Consider the following 21,149-nt stretch of genomic DNA (forward strand, 5'->3'; position numbering starts at 1 on the left):
TTCCATATTCTCTGCCATACATTCTTGTCAAACTCAGAACCAATAAATGAGAAACACATGTGATATCTATTTTCTGTGTGGGTAATTATAACCATATGATGAATCCGAATTTCTTTTTCTATGTTGTCAACTTCTACTCATCCATCTCAGGTTTTGTGGCCCAACTCCGATCGTGTTTTGCCCTAAATTCCACATGCTCGGTAAAAAATTAAACTGGTCCATATTGGCCCAAATTCTGACAACTCTATATAAATATTTGTATGTATATATATATAAAGTAATTTAAGCAATTGCACTAAAAAATAATATTAAATACAGTTATATATTGTATAAATGCTGCACATTTTTTTTTGATAAAAAATAAAATCTATTATTAAAAGAATAATTTTTTTTATGTAGATCTTAGATTTATTTACTTTTTTCAAAAAGAGTGCACGATGTTTGCGCATTCTATGACTGTAAATATAATTTCTCTTGCAATGAAATGTATAGTTTTTATTGCCCAGTTCTATTTTTGGATAATAAGATTAGAAAAGTGTTATAACTATAAAATGATTTTATAAAAATAAATTTACAAACATTCTATTCATGTGATCTATTATATCTAGTTTACAATAAAAGTAACTATACATATAACATATCATATTAAACCACGTCAGTTTATAAATTTATTTTCGTTAAATTATTTTGTAGTTAAATTATTTTTCAATAAGATGGTGTATTCCTCAAAGAAACTATACAATAAATAGGATAAAATCCATACAAATTAATAACCAAGCAATATCCCACACAACATATATAGTATGTAGCATCTGCTTATATATACCATATTGGGCTGCTTAGGATTACACCCTAACAGTTACCCACAAATACTTTCTAACCACAGACCACACACCAAAAACGACAGCACAATGCAGCATCAATAACACATTCCAAACGTCGCAGGAACGATCTACTGAATACAAACAGCACACATATGGCAGAGCAGAGCACGAGTCAAGACAGCACACACAGCAAATCATAAGACTACACTTTGCCAAGTAAACATGTCCATCCAGAAATTAAAGATAACATGTGCAGAAGCATTAAAAAGCTAGCTCAAGTAAACCCAGAACACTTAGCCCTTCCATCTCTGATCTTTGTTACTGTATTGTTCTGGTCTTGCGTTGCTGGAAATCTCTAAAGCAGAGTAGTTTTCTGATTTGACATTTTGGAGAACATCGATAAGAACCAAAACCTAGGAAGCTGGATAATTCGAACACCCATCGTGCATTCGTGGTATACTACACTAATCACAAACAAAGTAGATGATTCGCTGCTCATAGGCGGCATGATAAAAATGAATGATTCACATGATCATTGGCTTTCGCTCGCCTGACAAAATATGCATTGAACATGCTGTATAATTCTCATCATTCTTAATTAGCCGATCCTACGTGGAAAAGAGTATTGTTATATAGCAGCCACGGTAGCTGTACATATATTACACACACTACGTAATTACTTCTGGTCCATTTGTTTTTTTTTTTTTTTTGCAAAACACACAGACTACCCCTCTCTCTCATCAACGACTCTCTCTCGCCGACTCTTATCTCTCCTCTACTCTCTCTCTCTCATTAGATCTCTCGTCGGCTCTCTCTCTCTCTCATCCCTCATCATCTCTCTCTCCTTGACTCTCTCTCTCATCTCTCATGCTCTCTCTCTCATCTCGGTCTCTCTCTCTCATCTCCGCTCTCTCTCATCGTTGATCTCTCTCATCGCCACTCTCTCTCTCATTGTCGGTCTCTCTCTCTCTCATCCACTCTCTATCAGTCGAATTTGGGAAATGTATATTGTAAGGTGTTTTTTGTCATTTTACTTATGCCACGTAGGGTGTGCAGCGGCTGCTCCCACTACAGTGACTTCTCTCCAAATTTTTTCTATCCTAAAAAATGTATTAAGTGCACGCTTGATGAAGAATTTTCTATTGGCCACCGAGAGCCACTTCACGCTATCTCTTCTACATGAATGGTGTTAGGCTTGAAATCACTTGCCACACGCGCGCTACATCTCAGAATTTTTAGGCCGCCCGCCACTTCTACTCAAACCCCTCCGATCCTTGAATCTCATTGCTTTGATCAAGTCGTGGGTCTTTTAATTACACTTCCATGAACAGAGTACTATATATTCCTATTTCTGGAGCCTTGAGAGTATCAGAGGCATGCCAAGGCCGTGCCTCATCACGAGTTTACCCTTACTGTAATATCTTACTTAATAATCTGTTAAGAGCAGCCTTTTGATTGGCTTGGCAACTCCACACACAAAAGCTATATATGAATTTTTCTAGGACATTTGGAAACATTGATGCTATATAGCTGAGAATTTATCAAGGCAATCTTTAACAAGGTACACGTACAGCAAAGGGTTCATCTCCTTTACAAAAGGAAAAAAGAGGAGAGAAGAGATAATCTGCAAAGCAAATGTGCAACATTTCCTCTTTACTACTACATCTCTAGTGCTCTAATAATTAATTAAACAGTTTGTCAAAAGTAATACCTTTCATCGTCCCCAAAAAGGCTTCGATCACCCAGAAGAAAAGGTGATCAGGCGCTAGGTAACATAGGATCACCTAGTCTCAATCTCCTCCGGTCCCTCGACAAAGCTCAACACTCAAATTAACAGATGATCAGCACGGCTTGGTGGTGGATATGCATTGTTTCTGATCAAATCAGGAAACTCTATAAGTTTAACACAGCACCAAGAACTCCTATTTAATGGTGTCATAGGACTTCTGAATGCACCTCACCTCAGTCTATGATAAGTGAGATATATATATATATATATATATATATATATAAGAAAATGATACTTGGCCCCCATGATTTTGCCCCTTAAAATTAATGTCCGGTATTTTAATTTTTTTCTTTAATGGATAATTAGGAAGTGATCACTATTAGTGAAATAGTGTTTTTTTTAATGTTTAAAAATGTTTTAAAGAAAAAAAAAAAAGGCACTAATGATAACTTTGAAGAAACAAACTCATGGAACTGAATAGCAACACCTATATATATATATATAAAGAAATGTCTAAATTACGTATGATAAAAGAAGATTGTTTCTCAAAAAAAAGATTAATAATAATAATTAAGATACATATATATATATAGTGATGTATATATATAGCGGATGATGTAATTAATTAATATGGGCATATCAGCTTGATTATTTAACTACGATTCTGTACATTGGACAAAGACCATTTTCTTACAATGACGCGCGCGTCGAAAAGAAAAACGTGTGCAACGCATGATCGATGTACATGACTTCAGATGTTCTCTTAACTTTGTTTTGAATTTTCCACTACTTCTCTAATATACGTACAGAACCCATCCTAGAAAGTAACCAAACAGCATTTACTTTACCCAAATATGCATTTAATGCACCATCTAAAGTCCGAACAACCACCTTTGAATTACTCTCTCGTTGGCAAAATTGGACAGGGTAGCATATACAGTAGATAAAGTCTCCATTAATTAAGAACAAAAAGGTTGCATTGGGTGCCCCAGAGATTAGTTTGTTATCTCCGGGAACAGCGTTTAAAGAAAGGGGTTAATATTACAACTTATTAAAGACCATATAACTTCTATTTAACCTAGGGTTTTGAAAAGCCTGACACACACAGATCAGAGGGTACTGATGTCAACGAGAAGATTTTGGACGTTCATGCTGCATGTGGAGGAGGACATAATTGGTAAGCAAGTATTTTGGGAGGATGAAAGGGGTATTATAATTTGGAAGCTATTAACTAATGTAGAATTAGGGTTCAGGACGCGTACATGTACAAGAAAGCAAACAAAAGCCCCTTTATGGCGGCCTCGTCCATCGGTCTCTTACTAATTTCACTAAGGTCAATGGCCGGGTCTTTCTATCTTTCTATCTATCTATATTATATATATATATATATATGGAACATTATTCAATATCTTCTCCAAGATTTTGTGAACAAAGAAAAAGAAAAGACGTTATTTGCGTTTACAGCTGATCTCTTGGCTTGCCTACCGGCCAGCTTTTATGTAAGGAAATGAGAACCCATTAAAATATTTTGAGAAAAAGTAATGTTAACGAGAGAGATCAAAGAGAGCGAGGAGGGTGGGGGAAAAGGAATCACACATGAGGGTGTCTTTCTCTGTCTAGCTCTCTTTCTTTTTCTTTTTTATCCCGTCGTCTCCGGGGAAGGGAAATCCAAAGTGATTATATTTTTTGGTGCATCTCTTGTGGGTTTTGACCACAGAGAGGGAGATAAAGAGAGAGAAGAAAGAGCCTGTGCTCTTCTTCTTCTTCAAGTGTCATTTTCCTAAATATACTCTCGAGGACACACCGGACCTAAATCCCCCAGTACTCCTCCTTTTCCTTTCCGTGCCTTTCTGGGTTAATTTCTTTATTTTATATCTTCCTTCTTTTGCTTAACAACAGTCTCTCTCTCTCTCTCTCTCTCTCTCTCTCTCTCTCTCTCTCTCTCTCTCTCTCATGTGTATTTGTTTTAGAAGATAGCGGATTTTTTTTTCTTTGGTTCAACTCACTTCATATTTTCCCTCTTTTGTCTTAAAAAGCCTACCAAACTGTTCTTTAATAGCTTTTCCTTGTGTTTCTGGAAGGGAGAAAATATATATCGTTCATATATCTTCAAGATCAAGATCGAAAGATTAAAGACCCACTTGTCAATAGCTTCACTTTCTTTTGTTTCTGTATGGTATAAAGTTGAATTGTGCTAAGACAAGCTTCTATTTGGTAAAAACGGTTCATGAAAATGCCCTTGGAAGGGATTTTCATTGAACCCTCTTCAACCCCTCTCCCCGATCTCTCCCTGCACATTAGTCCTCCCAACAGTTCGTCTTCTTCCATTTGCACTATTAGCAATGAACTAGACACCAGGTTCGATCTTTTGAGCCAACGAGAAGCCCACAATTCCAACAGCAATATCTCTGAGAGGACTGAATCCCAAGCTCATACCGAACTCTCCCTTGGGAGGAATTCCAGATGTGGAGCTGAAGAAGCACCACATAAGCCTTATCAACAACAAAGGCATCTTCTTTACCAGTCTAACAATCACTTAAATCACATAAATCATGGCGTTTCACTGCTCGATGTCTCCTCAGACGGTTTGACGCCGATCAAAGGGATTCCGATCTATCATAGCCGTTCATTTCCCTTCTTGCCCATGGACCCTACGAGAGATAAGGATCCTAAGATGTGCTTCTACCAAAATCCTTCTTATCCCTCTTTGTCTTCCTCTTGCTCCTCTTTGTGCACACCATCTGTATCTCATTCACCTTCGTCTTACTATGGAGGGGGCTTGGATCCCATGTCAATCTTAAACTCGGTTCCCAATGCCTCTTCGGCGGCTTTTAGATTGGGGGCTACAACAAGGTTTAATGGGTTCTCGGCAGATGCTTTCAAATCCCAGCAATTGCACCATCATCATGATCACCACAATCAGTATGGGATAGGACCGTCGGAGGCGTCTCATGGGATGATGAGATCGAGGTTTTTGCCTAAGCTCCCAACAAAACGGAGTATGAGAGCACCAAGGATGCGCTGGACGACCACGCTCCATGCCCGATTCGTCCACGCTGTCGAGCTTCTTGGTGGCCATGAAAGTAAAGAGCTCTTCTTTTGCTAGCTAGTCTGATCTTGCCCTTTTCTTTTCCTTTTCCATTTTTGTGATTTCCATTGAGTTTTAGATTTTGTGCATGTATTTTCTTTAGACTTTCTAGTCTAATCTTTTTGGGGATGATGAGTTTCAGGAGCTACACCGAAATCAGTTCTTGAGCTCATGGATGTCAAGGATCTCACATTAGCTCATGTCAAGAGCCATTTACAGGTAAATATCACATAATAAGACTCTCTCTCTCTCTCTCTGTCTCTCTCTCTCTCTCTCTATCTATCTATCTATGTGGCTCGTTCATCTGCGGCGGTGTTGATCTGTCTCGCCGGCGCAGTAGCCGATGAACGCAGCGAATGACTGAATGAATGAGACAATGAGTGAATTAAAGAGGAGTTAGCTATGCACGAGTATATAGCTTCTGCGACAGGACAGACAGCTTCTGCTTTCACAAATAGAGAGAGAACAAAGTAGAATGACGACAGACAAAAGTGGTCATCATTTCTCAATAACAACCATCTTTACAAACTAATTAACAAACATCAACTTCCCGATTAACGATGAAACGAAGAAGCCCACTGGCCACAGACAAAAGAAAGAGAGAGATAGAGAGATCTCTGTTTTTTTCTTTTTTATCGTATTATTCTTTTTTTGGGCTGTATATATACTTAATTCAATTATATATAAGTGTTCAAATGTCTAATTTCTAAATGCGAATTCCCAATGGCTTTGCAGATGTATCGGACTGTTAAGACCACTGACAAGCCTGCAGCTTCCTCAGGTAATTCGTATTGCTTAGCTTCAACTTTTTCTTTATTTTCTGCAGCCTTATCTTTAACTTACCCCCTGCGTTATGTTCTTTTCCCATAATATTTTACTGCACCGACTTCCAATATTTGGTTAATTCTCCCTTTGACATTTCTGTTCCTTTCTACTATTAATCCTACTCATGTCGCGAATGACATATGCATATACATAATATTGATGCATGCATGCATGCATCCATACATGCACATAATCTATAATATACTTGCACACATTTTCTATATGCATGCATGACCTAATTAAACATTCACATGAAAGTATTGGTTCTCAATTTGAAGGTCAATCAGATGGATCTGGGGAAGACGAATTAATCTCCCCTATGGGAAGTGCTTGTGATCATGGTCTACGTCCGTTTGCCGATCAAAGAGGACAGGCTGATCAACGGCCCATACAACAAGATGTGGACTATCCTTCTTCCAGTCTGTGGAGTAACTCTTCGAGGTAGCTAGCTTCACCAATCTCTTTCTGATCTCTCTAATTGACGCATATATAATATTGCAACATAGAATTTTTTTTTTTTTATAAAGAAGAAAGTTTTGTAGTAGTATATTATGGTCATATGTTACGCCAAAAGGTATATACACGATAAGAAAATTATTTATTTGTGGTCAAATTTTTTATTAAAATTACTCTGTTGTGGTCGTAAATAGTTATGTTCATCCCAAATAATCCATCACAAATACTATTTTTAACACTTCAAGTATCTTAGGTGGGGATGGACTGACGCGAACTGCGTTCCTTTTACTTTTGCATGGTATCTTAGCTTAGAAACGCAAGCCCACGTCCACCATTTTTGAAGAATAAAAGGGTTCTTGTGGCAGCTTTTGCTTTATTTCTGTTTGGTTTTTGCTTTCTATATTTCTCTCTCTCTCTCTCTCTCATTGATCTCATAAGTTTTATATTTTTGCTAAGATCATATTTGTAGCTTTGATCGATAGATATCGGAAACAAAAGACAGACATATATAATCAAACGATATTGAGGACAGCGCCTACGCTTTTGCTTTTTCTTTAGAACTGCGCATCTTGATATATATATATATACACACTCTTATATATTCTAATTGTTGTTATTGTTTAATAATGATGACTGTTCTTTATTAAAATCAATCTGGTTCTTATTCTGATTTCCACGAGGAGATTGCATGATATATGTGACGGCCAAAAAGACCATTCACATCATGACTCCCAAGTGCTCCCCCTCCTTTCAAATTAAGAGATTATATGATCATGATCATGGTCGAGGTACCAGCTTCCATTTTGTTTGATATTACAATCTAAAAGTAGCTAGCACAAGTAGTACTAGGTAGTTAGAGTGGAACCTGTCGGCTAGCTGGAAATAGAATGGCCGTCAGAAGGGTGATTCGATCAAGTACTGTAGCTTGGTCTTTAGAAGATCAATCTGTATAAGTTTCTTTTTTTTATGCGTGATATAAATATATATATATATATATATATATTCTATAACAGCTATACTAATTAAGTAATTACTTCAAAATTGGATGATAGAGATGGATGCTTATTCGCTGCATTTCATTTTGTCAATGATTCCCAATGCAAAGGCCGGGACAGGAAATGCTATATATATAGTAGAGATTCGTATGTACGGCCTAATGACGACGTTGGATTTCCGTGTTATTATGCACATTAATTAGTACTTATTTAAGCCCTTTGGGAAGAACATCTTATTAATTGCTAATTACCAGCATCATGCTCTTGATCATCCATTATATCCACCGCCATTTAATTACCTGTGATAAAAATAAAAATAAAATGAAATAAATTATGAGAAAAAGAGATGGGGATCAAGGTGATCAAGAGAGAAGCTGGCGGAGATAGAGAGTTTGATGGCTATATCTTTACTATTCTTGAGTATGTACAAATACAAAGCATAGATATCTATTTATAGGGGTCTGAAAAATAATATCAAAATACAATTAACTTTTTTCTATATTGAAACTCTTTTAATGCTGAGCTCATGCATTTTGCATTACTTGTTTAGGTTTTTTACCAAGTAAATTACCTACCTAGCTTATGATAGATCATAATTTTCAACACTAAATTAATATATATATATATATATATTTTGTTACATGAAACTTGATGAGATAAAAGATTTTTTACAGTTTAATTTATAATAATACCTCCAAATGTGGCAAGGGGATCAAATAAGTTCAATATAGTACTGCACCAGATTGTTAACTAGAAATTTAGTACTTAATTAAGTATGCATGCATGTTGAGCTTCAGTCAAACCGGCCAAACGCAGCATTGATATATATATCCCACATATATATACATATACATATATATATATATATATATATATTATAGATACTAGCCGGTGTAGTACCATTGGTGGAAATTAAGAGATCGAGAACAACATAAACATCTCATAGTACTTAGTTGCAGTACCATGTCAGGATGATCATATGATCAGTTAGGGTTTAGTAAAAAAGAAATGGTTAAATGTACATTCTTTAAAACAAAATCATAAGGAGCTTATATACATACATACATACATATATATAGCCAAACTCGATCAGAAGATATTTTGCTTTGTAGAAAGTAATACCATTAGTTAATATGAACGTACAGCTATATATATATATATATATATATGCAGTTTTGAGATGCTATTGCGTCCCTGAAGTTTTTCCTATGTACTATTAATGAATCATTCTACTACCAACATTATATGTCACTTGTGAGAATGACCATATATAGTACCGCGTAGATATATAGTATAGTTCAAATACTTCAAAACATTTTTCTTGATTATATTTTTTTTAAGCAGTACTGCCTGGAAATTTGATTTGTGATAAATAGATCGATGAACCATTAATGGTCTCTCTCTCTACCTTTGATTAATGTCATTAGGTGATCTCATTCTGGATTATTGAATATATATTGTGAGTGTCACACATGGGTTTTAAGTCTTACATTAAAGGGGGGATTATTGTACCCTAGAATATAATGACGTTCCAATGGCTGCAGCTAACTATCTTATAAGTCTACAATATTAGTTAAGTATGTTAGAGAAACTTATAAATTTTACAAGTGAATGAATTGGTGATGCCAACAAGTTTAATTTCTATGTATTGATTAATTCTTTTTTGTTCATGAGGATCGAATTATATTTGGAAATAATTGCTAGCTCATCTGATGATGATCTTTAGATCTTCCCATGCAATATATATAGTATATACATATGTGTGTAGTGTATGATAAGATAATACACTACCAAAATGGTATAAATTCTGGCTGAGTACTCGAAGTTTTAAAATTTTGCTAGCAGGGAGGAATGGTCACAAGCTAACAGCAATGACATCGAGCGGCTCAAAGCTGCATCCTTCGAGTCACAACAAATTAGACCAAGACCACACCATTTGCAGGTACGTATGGATTATTTAAGCATGGAACCCTATCATAAAAGAGAAATGTACGTTTTAATCACAATGAAATTCCACAAAAGTAAACATACATATTGACGTGGCTTGATATAGTACGTTAGATTGTGATAATTTGCTACGGAGACACAAGATCGTTCTGATCCCACTCTGAGTTTGCTAGATCAAGCACGCGACGCGCATATATAGTCTTAAGTTCAAAAGCGGGTTGTCTCCTCTTCAATATTTCTAAAATTATTTTTATTATAAAATAAATCTTGATGGAATTTGAATATTGACTGTATATTGACAGATTTGATTACAAATATTTGATACATGTACAAATGAAATGAGTGCTATATATATACAAAGAGTGCAGAGTATATTTTAGGAAGGCTAACTAAAATCGTGGATGTAAAGATGTGAAGCTTAATTCTTGTGATCATGACAGTCAGCTCCTCGAATCTTGGCTATTCTTGTGTGATTTGATTTGATACATGATTTGTGAGATTATCTCTTATAGATCTAACGTATTATATAAAGTCATGTCAGTTTATGAGTTTACTTTTGTGAGATCTCTTTGTAGCTGTAGTACTTCTCATCATAAAATACGACTCAATTTAATTTGCTTCTCAAAATCCATAAATCTTCATCATCTATATATATATATATATATATATATATCCTATGGTGACATATTTGTGTTATAACTAGATCATCATGTACGGTTCTTGCAAAATCTTGATCAGCATATTCCATTGCATACATTCATTTGCGAATACTTTAAATTCTTGTAACCAAATTTACAAAAACATTACAGGAATGTGCAGGTTCAACTCAAACGAAGAGCTACTTAGGGAACCCAAGCTTGGAGTTCACATTAGGCAGACCCGATTGGCACGGCAAACCGCACGACTGATATTTCCCCTTCTCCGGCCTATATATTTGCCTTTGTTTTGATTTGCGGTCCTACTCTTCTTGATTGAAAATATATATATATATATATATATATATATAGATCAAGGGTATTTGTGAGGAAGAGGAAATTGCAGCTCGAGTTAATTATGCAAGTTGAATCTTTTGATTGAACGTGCAACATTTTTGGGGCTTGTTTGTTATGTGTGGCTAAAGCTCCAGGTGATTGCAAACAAAAAAAGGATGGAGAAGTGATCATGAGGAAAAGGGAATATGGCATGAGAATGGGTTTGATTCTCACAACTTTCAAAGACTATATATTCCTGTCAGGCTGGATTTATATATAAGGAAGAAAAAAACTAGCTAGTGTATGACATATATACGTACAGCAATATCTAAGCATGACCTGGTCCTTAATGCTAAACATCGTGAATTCATGACATGTTTTGAGTACTGCAAGTCACTGCAAGCGGGTCACCTTCATATATCGCTATTAAAGTTTTTTGGCTGAGCATTCCGGCCATTCAATATCTACTGGACAAATTAAGTTGCATTGGTCTACTGCATGTAATGCTGATTTCTGTGTACTGTCAACTTGTTATTCGATCACTTGTAAATAGTGAAACTGGACTTTGGATCTTTTTCTTTTTTCTTTTTCCTTTTACCAGTGATCAAAGGTGCATTAATATATATAGCTAGCCAACTGGTAAGCAGGGTAGTTTTTTTGTTGCTATTAATTCTTTAGGCAATCGGATGATCAGTACCATATTCATTTTTTGGATTTGCATTAATTAATATGAGAGAACTACAGACATGGACAAAGATCGGAGCAGGGGAATTACCAAGGGCGGCTCAATATACACATTGAGGCATAAGGTGAAATTTAAGTGAGTCATTCGTAATTATAATATAATAAAATTTAAAACATTATATAGAATATTTTCAAAATTTTCAATCAAATAAGATTTTATTTAAAATATATAAATAATTTTTTTTTAATTTATATTTAATACAACAACTTAAAATGAGGCCTCAATGCAAATTTTATGCCTCAATTTAGAAACATCTTTAAAAAGTTATTTAAAAATATAAATAATTCATTTAATGAAATGGTTTTTATTTTATTTTTTTCAAAAAAAAATAAAAAAAAAAAGTACCTGATCACTTTTATTTTTTGGGAGTGTGTTTAATTTGAACGGGTTAGAGAAAACAAATCTAGGTCAACCGACAGCCCACTTCACTTCTATTTGATATATGCATTCCAAACTGATGAGGAGCCCTAATAACTTTCATTTCTGTTTCATCCTATGCTTTGAGATGAGCATAATGTACAGGCCAAGTTGTATGCATATTTCTCATTTGAAAAAAAAAAATGTATACATTCAGCTCAGAGATGTCTTCCGGCTGCACGATCATCCAAATTCCAGTATTTGTTACAAAATCAGCAACCAAAACAGAGAAATTCATTGATTCTTGAACCCAACTTGGACTAGACCCGATCCTTCATCATAAAACGAATACTCCTAACAAAAAACTATCATTTTCTGGCGGATGACACATTAGCCTTTTTATGGTATCTGACTGGACCATAGACAAATAGCCTAACAGATTTGTGAGTTACAACACATTCAAATCCTAATGAGAATGCAGGGCAGTCCTCGATCCTTGGGGACAACGAGAGCAAAAAAGTTCACACAGACACGCACAGAGATTAAATACAAGAAACCACTTTTTGTCTTCATATGGACAGTAATACTGCAAACTCCAAAGAATAATACAGTACAAATGAAAGTAAATGTGAAGTATTCCATTTTCACTAGTGGTATTGACTGGTAATTATTTTAATCACATTCCAAACAGAAGATCACAAGCAACAATATTTAGCAACTACATTATCGCCGTAGTCATGTCTCAAGAAGATGGTGCAATAAGTACAGTGATGAACGTACGAGACGTGCAAGATCATATATATAAATGGACATCTATTAATTGCGGTAACTTTCAATCTGATATCTTGTGTGGTTCTTGACGCCGGTGAGCATGACTAGCATAAGAGTAAGCGGAGAGTGTGGAACCAGTCATGGTCAGTGAGTGCTTAGCAAGGTTCACGCTTTTCTTTGTTGCTAACCACAAAGTCCAGAAGAATCCAATCCAACCTGATTTATATAAAAGTTTTGGATTCCAGAGGGGTTAACAGAAATGGAGCAGCATCAAAAGCAAAACCAGCTTGAAATATTAATCACAAGCCTCACATAACAACGAAAATTAGTACAAAAACCATGTTCGGATAGGAAAAGGCAGCACATTCCACGTGTGTAGTGCATGGGCTTTCACTAGAAGGTCCAGGCAATGGAACATTTTGCAGGTTTCTTGCTTGCACATTTGCACTCAGAAACAACAAAAAAATTATAGTTTCATTTTTATTCTCATAATATACGCCAATATGAACTAGTGCAATATCAGTTAATTTACTGGTGAGGTCCACCCACTTTTTCTTATTTCAATCATCTTTGTAAACTTAAATTTTCCATTTACAGATATGGCATGCGAAGTTCAAGAGTCAATATTTGTCTAAGAAAGTAAAACCACAATTAAACTCTAAAGAGCAACAAAGGGAAACGTGAGGTTTGTAGAACTGATAAACCATTAACCAAGTAGCACTTGATAATAAGAAAGTAAAAACAAGGATATTTTGGGCAAAAATAAAAACAAAAGAAAGGTCATCTGTACCTGTAACTATGAGAACAGCTATGATTGCTGAAATTGTAGCACCGGAAATAACAAAGATAGCTACTGATAATGCTCCAATATATATAAATGTTACACAGGTGAAGAAAAAAGCCAAGAAGCCACCTGCTGCTGCCAAAGACACCAAAAGAGATATAACAATGGCATTGACGGTTGCAGCCAGAAAGAAAAGCATAAAGACAAGCAATCCTGTGAAAGCAAGAAGCGTGATCGTCCCAACCTGCAGCGAATTTGGAAAGTAATGAAAAATTAAGAAGAGATCTTAAAACATTAAGGTTGTGTTTGGTTGTTGAACCAAACTCAACTCATCTCAAACCAATTATTGATGAGACCTACTACTTTTTCAAATTTCTATAAAAAAGTCAAACTTATATCAACTTACTTTATACATATCAACCTAAAAAAGTTAAACCCATCTCAATGAGACCCACAGAATACTATTATTCACAACTCAACTCAACTTATCTTAACATCCAAATGTAGCCTAATATTATTTAGACAGGACATTCAAGCCAAGCAATGAAAATTGATTCATATGATCCTTCAATTATAATCAAAACTTTATGCGAAAAAGTAAAGAATGTCTACTTTTATGATTCCGTAACACCATTGCAACTATTCTTGTAACGATCATAAGAAAGAAATTGACAATAAATCACACAAGAGTGATGCATGAGCAACTGCCAAATCTACATGAGGAGCGAAAAAGAGATGGTACCGTCAATTCAGACAATTTCATAACTTTAAGTAAATAATACAAGGGCATTGTGAGATCACCATTTACATATAAATTGGGCATCTAATTAGATAATGCGAAACACATTAAGGACGAATTTTTATTTCTTTCCTTCTGTTGTTTGGTACCAAAAGAATAGAATATATCACGCTCACAGAAGGGGGGAAAAAGGAAAGAAAGGTTAGAATATGTATTAGGCATCTTACCCATAAAAAAAAATATATACGCATTGGGCATCTGCTTCTCATTCTCATGATCAAAAAAACTCTTGTGTACCGAAAAACAAAGTATTGGGCATCTAAGGAACAGTTGTTGCAGTGACTTTGAGTAAGACGAGTGCAGGCAGAATTAATAAAAGGAACTCATCAATAATGAAATAGCTTTATTAAGCTCCCATCGCCAAAATAGGACCAAAAACTCAAAAAGTGCATGTAATCAAACACAACATCCTTCTGAAACCAAGTTAAGTAAAAATTTCAAAACACGTAATTTAGGTTAATTTCTGTTAAAATTCAAAATCTAACCCCATATCCTATAAAAATGAATTTTTCTTAAAAGCTTAAAATTCTGGCCCTCAAAGTTTTCAAAAACCTAAAAAATATATATTTAAAAATATGTATTATCTTTCTCTATTCTTCTTCGAATGCCCTCCAATATTCCGTGTTGTTTTCTATTTTTTCTTTCCTACGCGTGACTTTTTTCTATTTTTCATTGAAAATATTAATTTTTTTGTTAAAATGAGAAAACTCTTATCAGCAATTCATGATCTTTATTAACTATAGACGTCCTTCATGTATTCATAAATCGACAACTAATAATTTGGTATCTCATAATACTTTCTTCTAATATACAAAAAATATATATATACACAAACAAAAAGAAATCTTTAAGTATCATTATATTACTTCCGCTCCCCCAAATATGTGTTCTGGATCCATCACTGATCACACCATAAATTACACCTTGATAAAATCTTAACCCACTCGGAAACCAAACTAAAAAGGTGATGAGATACACTAAACAGAGTCTTTATACTTGAAATGAAAAGGAACAAATCTGAGTTGGAAAAGGGATGAATAAGAAGGAAAACAATGGACCAAGTAGGGGATCTAAAGGGGAAAAAAGAAAGCGCTCAGAAAGCTTAGAACTTTCATATATGATCAATTGGAAAAAAACAATTAATTTGGCCGAACTCTCCTCCAATTTTCCTAGGCTCTAACTTCTTATACTTTAATACTACAAACCAAAAATATTTTTGAAGCAATAATTAAATCACTGAAACTGACATTTATCCAATAAACAAACACGAAATCGAAGCACGAGCAAGAGAGACACACTCACAGAAATGACGAGGAGGGCACGGAGAGGACTGCCCCTCCGAGTCCAGAGAAGAACATTCCGCCCAGTGTTTCCAGAAGCTTCACGAAGGAAGGGTGCGTTATCGGCCACAGAGGCTCTGATCCGGTGCAGCAGCGGAGCACGCTCGCGCTGGTCGTCAGGGAAGAAGATCGCGGACACCATGCGATGGAAAACGCCGAACAAGGTCTCCTCCTCAGTTCGGTGGGGGTTACTCCCTTCGCCCTTGGGCTTCTCCGTCCCGTATGGTTCGGCCATTTTGCAAGGCGCGTTCAGGGAGACAGAGTGACCGAACTGACTGGAGTGTGAGTCGTGACGTCGAACAACCTGAGGCTGAGTGTGGAAGGGACAGAGGGAGTGAAAATATATATATAAATATATATTTTTATATATATATATATATTATATAATCGTTATCGATTATTTATCATGACAGCTCTTCTCTCCTGCCAGATTACGACACGTGCATGTGGAGATCAAGGAAAGAGCGCAAGCAATGGACTGCTTACCAAATGTGCACGCAACCAAATAGCAAAGAAAGAGCGTGTCTAATTCCCGTACATTTGAAAAAAATTGATATCTATAATTATAATTTTATACACGTAATTATACTTCTTGACATGTTGTGCCGACCTATTAATTATTAAAATAAAAATTTTATTCAACATTCTTATATATTATATATTATTTTTTTTATAAAATATATAGTATATAAATAATAAATAAAAGAATTTAATTAATTTAAAAAGAATAAAATTAAAAGTTTTAAGATAAAATAAAATAAAAAAAAATATAATATATAGATACGATGAATAGTAAAATTCTTATTAAAATGATGAATTTTAAATTTGAATTAAAAAAACTGATAATATGCACAAAACCAAATTCTAAAGAAACAGCTTGTCTAAATTCCGTACTTCTATTTTTTTAAAAAAGTATTATCTATATTTATAATTTTACACACATAATCATACGTGCTGCAATGCATATAATATTATATGTAAAACTATACGTAATTGTGGTTTACTTTTTAAAAATTTAGAATTTATTATAAAAATGTTAGGTTTTTTTATATATATTATAAAAAAATAAAAATTACAACTTTTACAATTTTTTTCACTAGACAAGAAAAACATGATTAAAAATTGATAATTTTTTCTTTGTCCAAACAATCGGATAAGATATCTGTTAATGCCTAAATTCGCATAACAGATCAGAATGGAGAAAGAATTATCTCCGGTCCATGATAGTGATTTGGGTTTCAATACAGTACTCTTCACGTTCATCCATAAAATAAATAACAAATAAGTAAATATAAATAAATAAATAGACACACACAAATTTACGTGGTTTGGCATAAAAACTTATGTCCGCGGATTGTTTGGGGGCAAAATTCACTATAATTGATGATTTTACAATCTCTCATTACCTCACATATTACTCAATACAATGGATGAATTTAGTCTAGGCGTAGATAAGTCATCCCGAGCCTGTGGAGAGTCCGTCCTTCATTTGTAGAGATCTCCTTCTTTTATAGGGATCTGTTTTCTTCCTTTGAGTGATAGAGTCCAACTTGCCCTGTGAAGCTTTTTTCTTTTAGAAGGCTGAGCTAACTTCCTTGTCTTATCTCTTTCATGTCTTATCTCTTGGTTTTATCTCTTCCATTATTATTAATGATAAGTTTTCAAATAACTGGATCATTTGTCTATTTAATTCCTAACAGATGCCCATGATTCTTAAGGTTTACTTGTTTATCAAGAAAGCCTTAAGAATCTTAAAGTCAATGGCGATAGGGGTAACTTGTAAGAAATTGCAGAAAAAACAATTATGGGAACTGGTCCATAGTTTATCATTGTTATGCAATGCAATGGTGATCTCCATGAGCGGTCCTCAATAAGAATTTGTGAAATTTGTAGTAAAGGCCTTTGAGGATGGATTTCTGTGAAGTTTGTTTGTAAGAACATTTGAGTGATAATTAAGTGTACTGATGATTGTATGTGACGGTTAGTGAAGTGCGCATATTTTCGTGCTCAGTGATCATTTTTGGTTTTCAGTAGCATCAGTGGATTTTGCCTCGTGCTACGATTTTCTATTGGTGTTTAATGTTTCCATTTTAATGTAGATGTAAGAGTTTGTTTGTAGTAACCTACGCTTAAGTGGTCAGGGAGCCCGTCGACCCACTGGATCCATCTTAGGCAGTTGCTTAGCCCGTCGACTCGTTTATGAATGACACCTGCGTGATGTGATTGTAGAGTTCAAAAGCTCGTTCTAGAAGGTAACTCGCTAGTGGCGGTTGTGGCGAGTGGAGACACTCAACTTGCATTTGGCTGGAGGGTGCCTCGATTGTGTAACGTTAGTGATTAAGAGTGTAGTGGGAGGATGCCTTGACCGCGTAATCTCGACTATGTAAGTGTAGCAAGAGGATGTCTCAACCGCGTAACTCTGACAATGGGTGTAGCGGGAGGATGTCTCGATTGCATAACTCTAGCGATGAGTATAGTGGGAGGATGTCTTAACCGCATAATCTCGGCAATAGGAGTGTAGCAAGAGAATGCCTCGACCGCGTAACTCTGGCAATGGGTGTAGCGAGAGGATGCCTCGATCGCGTAATCTTGACGATATGAGTGTAGCGGAAGGATACCTCGACCGATTAACTCTGGGATGATAGTGCAGCGGAAGGATGCCTCAACTGCGTAATTCTGGCGATGAGAGTGTAGCAGGAAGATGCCTTGACCGCGTAACTCTAGCAATGGATGTAGCGGGAGGATGTCTCGACCACGTAATCTCGGCGATAATAATATATCGAGAGGATGCCTTGACAGCATTGGTGTTAAAGTTTGAGCTTGTAGTGGGAGACAAAATGCCACCGCACTCTGTGGCGGGAGCTAGAGCTCGCCTTGTACCAAAATAAAAACCAAATAGGTTAGATTAAATAATCCAAATCACAAGTTTGAAATTTACAAATCTGAGTCATCTTGCTTGAGTGTGGTGAAGGCTAGTGACACATGGGTGATGCCCATTAGCAACCATGTTTTGGCAACAATGAGGACACAGGATGCCCACGATACTGAATAGTTTATTCCGATGATAACGAATTAATATGCCCAAGTGGTGCTTGAGATGGGTTTCGCAATTTGTGTTCCACACCATGCAGGTGATTTTTAATGAAGTATATTCCCAAAACTTGTAGCCACTGGGATTATTGTGGCGCCTTGAGGAGTTTTGTTGAGATAATCTTTGAAAACAGAATTTGTTAGTAAAAATAAAATAGCAAGTTTGAAATAGACAAACTAGAGTAATTTGGTTGCTGCGTTCAACTATTTCTTAATTGAGGTTGTTTGCTGTCTAGTGATTGATTTTTTTTTTTTTTACAATGCATAATCGGTTGCTCACCATGTTGGTTGCTCTCCATCTTTGCTCGCCACAACTAGGGGTGTAAAACGGTCAGTCTGGATCGGAGAAACTGACTGGACCGAAAAAATGCATGGTTGGTTTCGGTCCAATAAGTATGGGAATTTCGGTCTTAGGTCCGGTCTCGGGGTGGAGATTTCTCGGACCAGACCGACTGAATAAAAAATAAAAATAAAAATAAAAATAAAAATAAAAATATATTTTATATATATTATATATATTATTTATATAATAATTGTACAATTAACAATATAAAATTTTAAATATGTTATTAACATTTGTTAATATTCTATGAATTAATTAATATATAATATCAATTAGTTAATTATATAGTAATTATATAAATTAATAACGTGATTTTCATCTAATTTATTATCATTGACCATATAAAATATTTTTTTTATTAAGTTTGTTACATAATCCACATTAATAAGTCACTTAATTTAAATTAGTATTTTAAATAAATTTTTTTATTAATTGATTTAAAAAAAATAATTAAGCCGGACCGACCGAACAAGACCGGACCGATAACTACCGGTCCGGTCCCTATGGGGGTGTTCAGTTTGGTCCGGCCCGGTTCGGAAAAATGATGGATCGAAAATATTTGGTTCATCGCCGGACCGAACTAGACCGGACCAACCGTTTTACACCCCTAGGCACAATCAATTGCCTGTCATGGAATGTTTGTCTATCCGTTTGTTGCTCGCCATGCTCCATCAGATAATAAATCTCGCATACGAACTCTTTATTGAAAGAGTTGTTTGCTCGCCACCTTTGCTCGCCATGGATCTAGTGGTTTGTCCTTGTGTTTTTGCTCTCTTCCTCTCGGTTGATTGCCATTGTGGGCTGTTTGGATTGTCTTTGTGGGCAACGAGGCATCCAAAATGTACAAGGTTGGTGATGGTGGCGATGAAGCATTCAGGATGTGCAAAGTTTCTGTGGTGTTGGCGAACAACTTTTCCAGCGAGTAAAACGTTTGTGTTTTTGGTTGGGAACCACCATGCCGGTGATAGAAGAAGCCGGCAAGCTAGGTGATTATTGTCGTAACTCTGCAACTCACGATCGTCATGAGAGCTCGTACAAAACTGTGCTTGGCGACGAGGGAACAACAAGGAACATTGTGACGGCTACAGAAAAGGTCGGAGGTGCATGGTGTGGCCGTGGGTGGCTGCACGAGCTCATGGTTAGGTTGGGCTGACAAGCATGTTTGGTGTTGGCATCAGGCAACTCCTACAGCGAGCTTCGGTGATGGTTACGAGAGCTGACTACGAGCCAAGCCTCTATTACTATGGACAATTGCGCCGACAACAAAGAATGATGGCTGGTCCAGTTATGGCCTCTGGTGGCCTCACCGGGTTGTCGGTAGCTAATCGATCAGTCTCTCGCCAACTTCTAGGCTCCTGGTAGTGATGAACTGTCTGTCGGCTCAGTCTAGATCTTTGTAAGGGCAGCCAGACCTGGCTCCCATGCATAGCGAGAGCAGGCTGCAGGCCCTGCATATAAAACGACGGGGGTGCACCCTTGGCATGCACAATGCATGTAGTCATGTGCACAGTGCGTGCCACGCAGTCCACTAGTTTTTTTTTTTTTGAAATTTTTTTTACACATGGTTAATGAAATAAAAAAGGAAAATAACAAATTGAAATTGAAACATCTTATCTGATAATCTGGAGACAATCCCAAGGGCTGAGGAATCATCATTCTTCCATTTCCGGTACAGATAATATATCTATCCCACAAACGGTACTAGTTGTTAATGCCTAGATTTGCATAATAGTTCGAAACGGAGGAAATAATTATACCCGGCCCACGATAGTGATTCGAGTTTCAATATGGTGCTCTTTGCGTTCATCCATCAAATAAATAGTAAATAAGAAATAGAAATAAATAAAGAGAGACTCATAAATTTATGTGATTCGACATAAAAGTCTACGTTCAATGATTGTTTGGAAGTAAAATGTATTATGATTAATAATTTTACATTCTCTCATGTACTCACAATATTCAGGAAAATCTATAATCATTCCTGAAGAAGAGCACCGTCTATTTTTAAGGGATTTTATCTTTATTTTTAATTTCGGTGGATATTGGAGATCCTTCTTCATAGCGTTAACATTACAATGGGCCCCC

General features: G+C 35.8%; 2 protein-coding genes across 3 annotated transcripts; one reads left to right on the forward strand and one right to left on the reverse strand.

Annotated features, from left to right (window-relative positions):
• The first annotated feature begins 4,015 nt into the window (after positions 1 to 4,015).
• On the forward strand, positions 4,016 to 11,493 carry LOC109010652 (transcription repressor KAN1-like). 2 transcript variants are annotated; one of them, XM_018991549.2, is made up of 6 exons: positions 4,016 to 5,636; positions 5,784 to 5,860; positions 6,377 to 6,422; positions 6,745 to 6,907; positions 9,763 to 9,859; positions 10,674 to 11,493. In XM_018991549.2, exons 1-6 carry the CDS (start codon positions 4,781 to 4,783, stop codon positions 10,770 to 10,772), a joined length of 1,338 nt encoding a protein of 445 aa, XP_018847094.1. In that variant the 5' UTR covers positions 4,016 to 4,780; the 3' UTR covers positions 10,773 to 11,493. The 2 variants fall into 2 exon arrangements, with proteins under 2 accessions (XP_018847094.1, XP_018847093.1); XM_018991548.2 differs by having other exon boundaries at positions 4,017 to 5,636; positions 9,760 to 9,859.
• Positions 11,494 to 12,479: 986 nt separating this feature from the next.
• LOC109010651 lies at positions 12,480 to 15,971 on the reverse strand. Its single transcript, XM_018991547.2, has 3 exons — positions 15,594 to 15,971; positions 13,499 to 13,736; positions 12,480 to 12,924 (listed from the first exon to the last, which is right to left on the reverse strand). Exons 1-3 carry the CDS (start codon positions 15,864 to 15,866, stop codon positions 12,770 to 12,772), a joined length of 666 nt encoding a protein of 221 aa, XP_018847092.1. The 5' UTR covers positions 15,867 to 15,971; the 3' UTR covers positions 12,480 to 12,769.
• Between the last annotated feature and the right edge of the window lie 5,178 nt (positions 15,972 to 21,149).

Source organism: Juglans regia, chromosome 10 (assembly GCF_001411555.2).
Source record: "Juglans regia cultivar Chandler chromosome 10, Walnut 2.0, whole genome shotgun sequence".
Taxonomy (NCBI): Eukaryota; Viridiplantae; Streptophyta; class Magnoliopsida; order Fagales; family Juglandaceae; genus Juglans; species Juglans regia.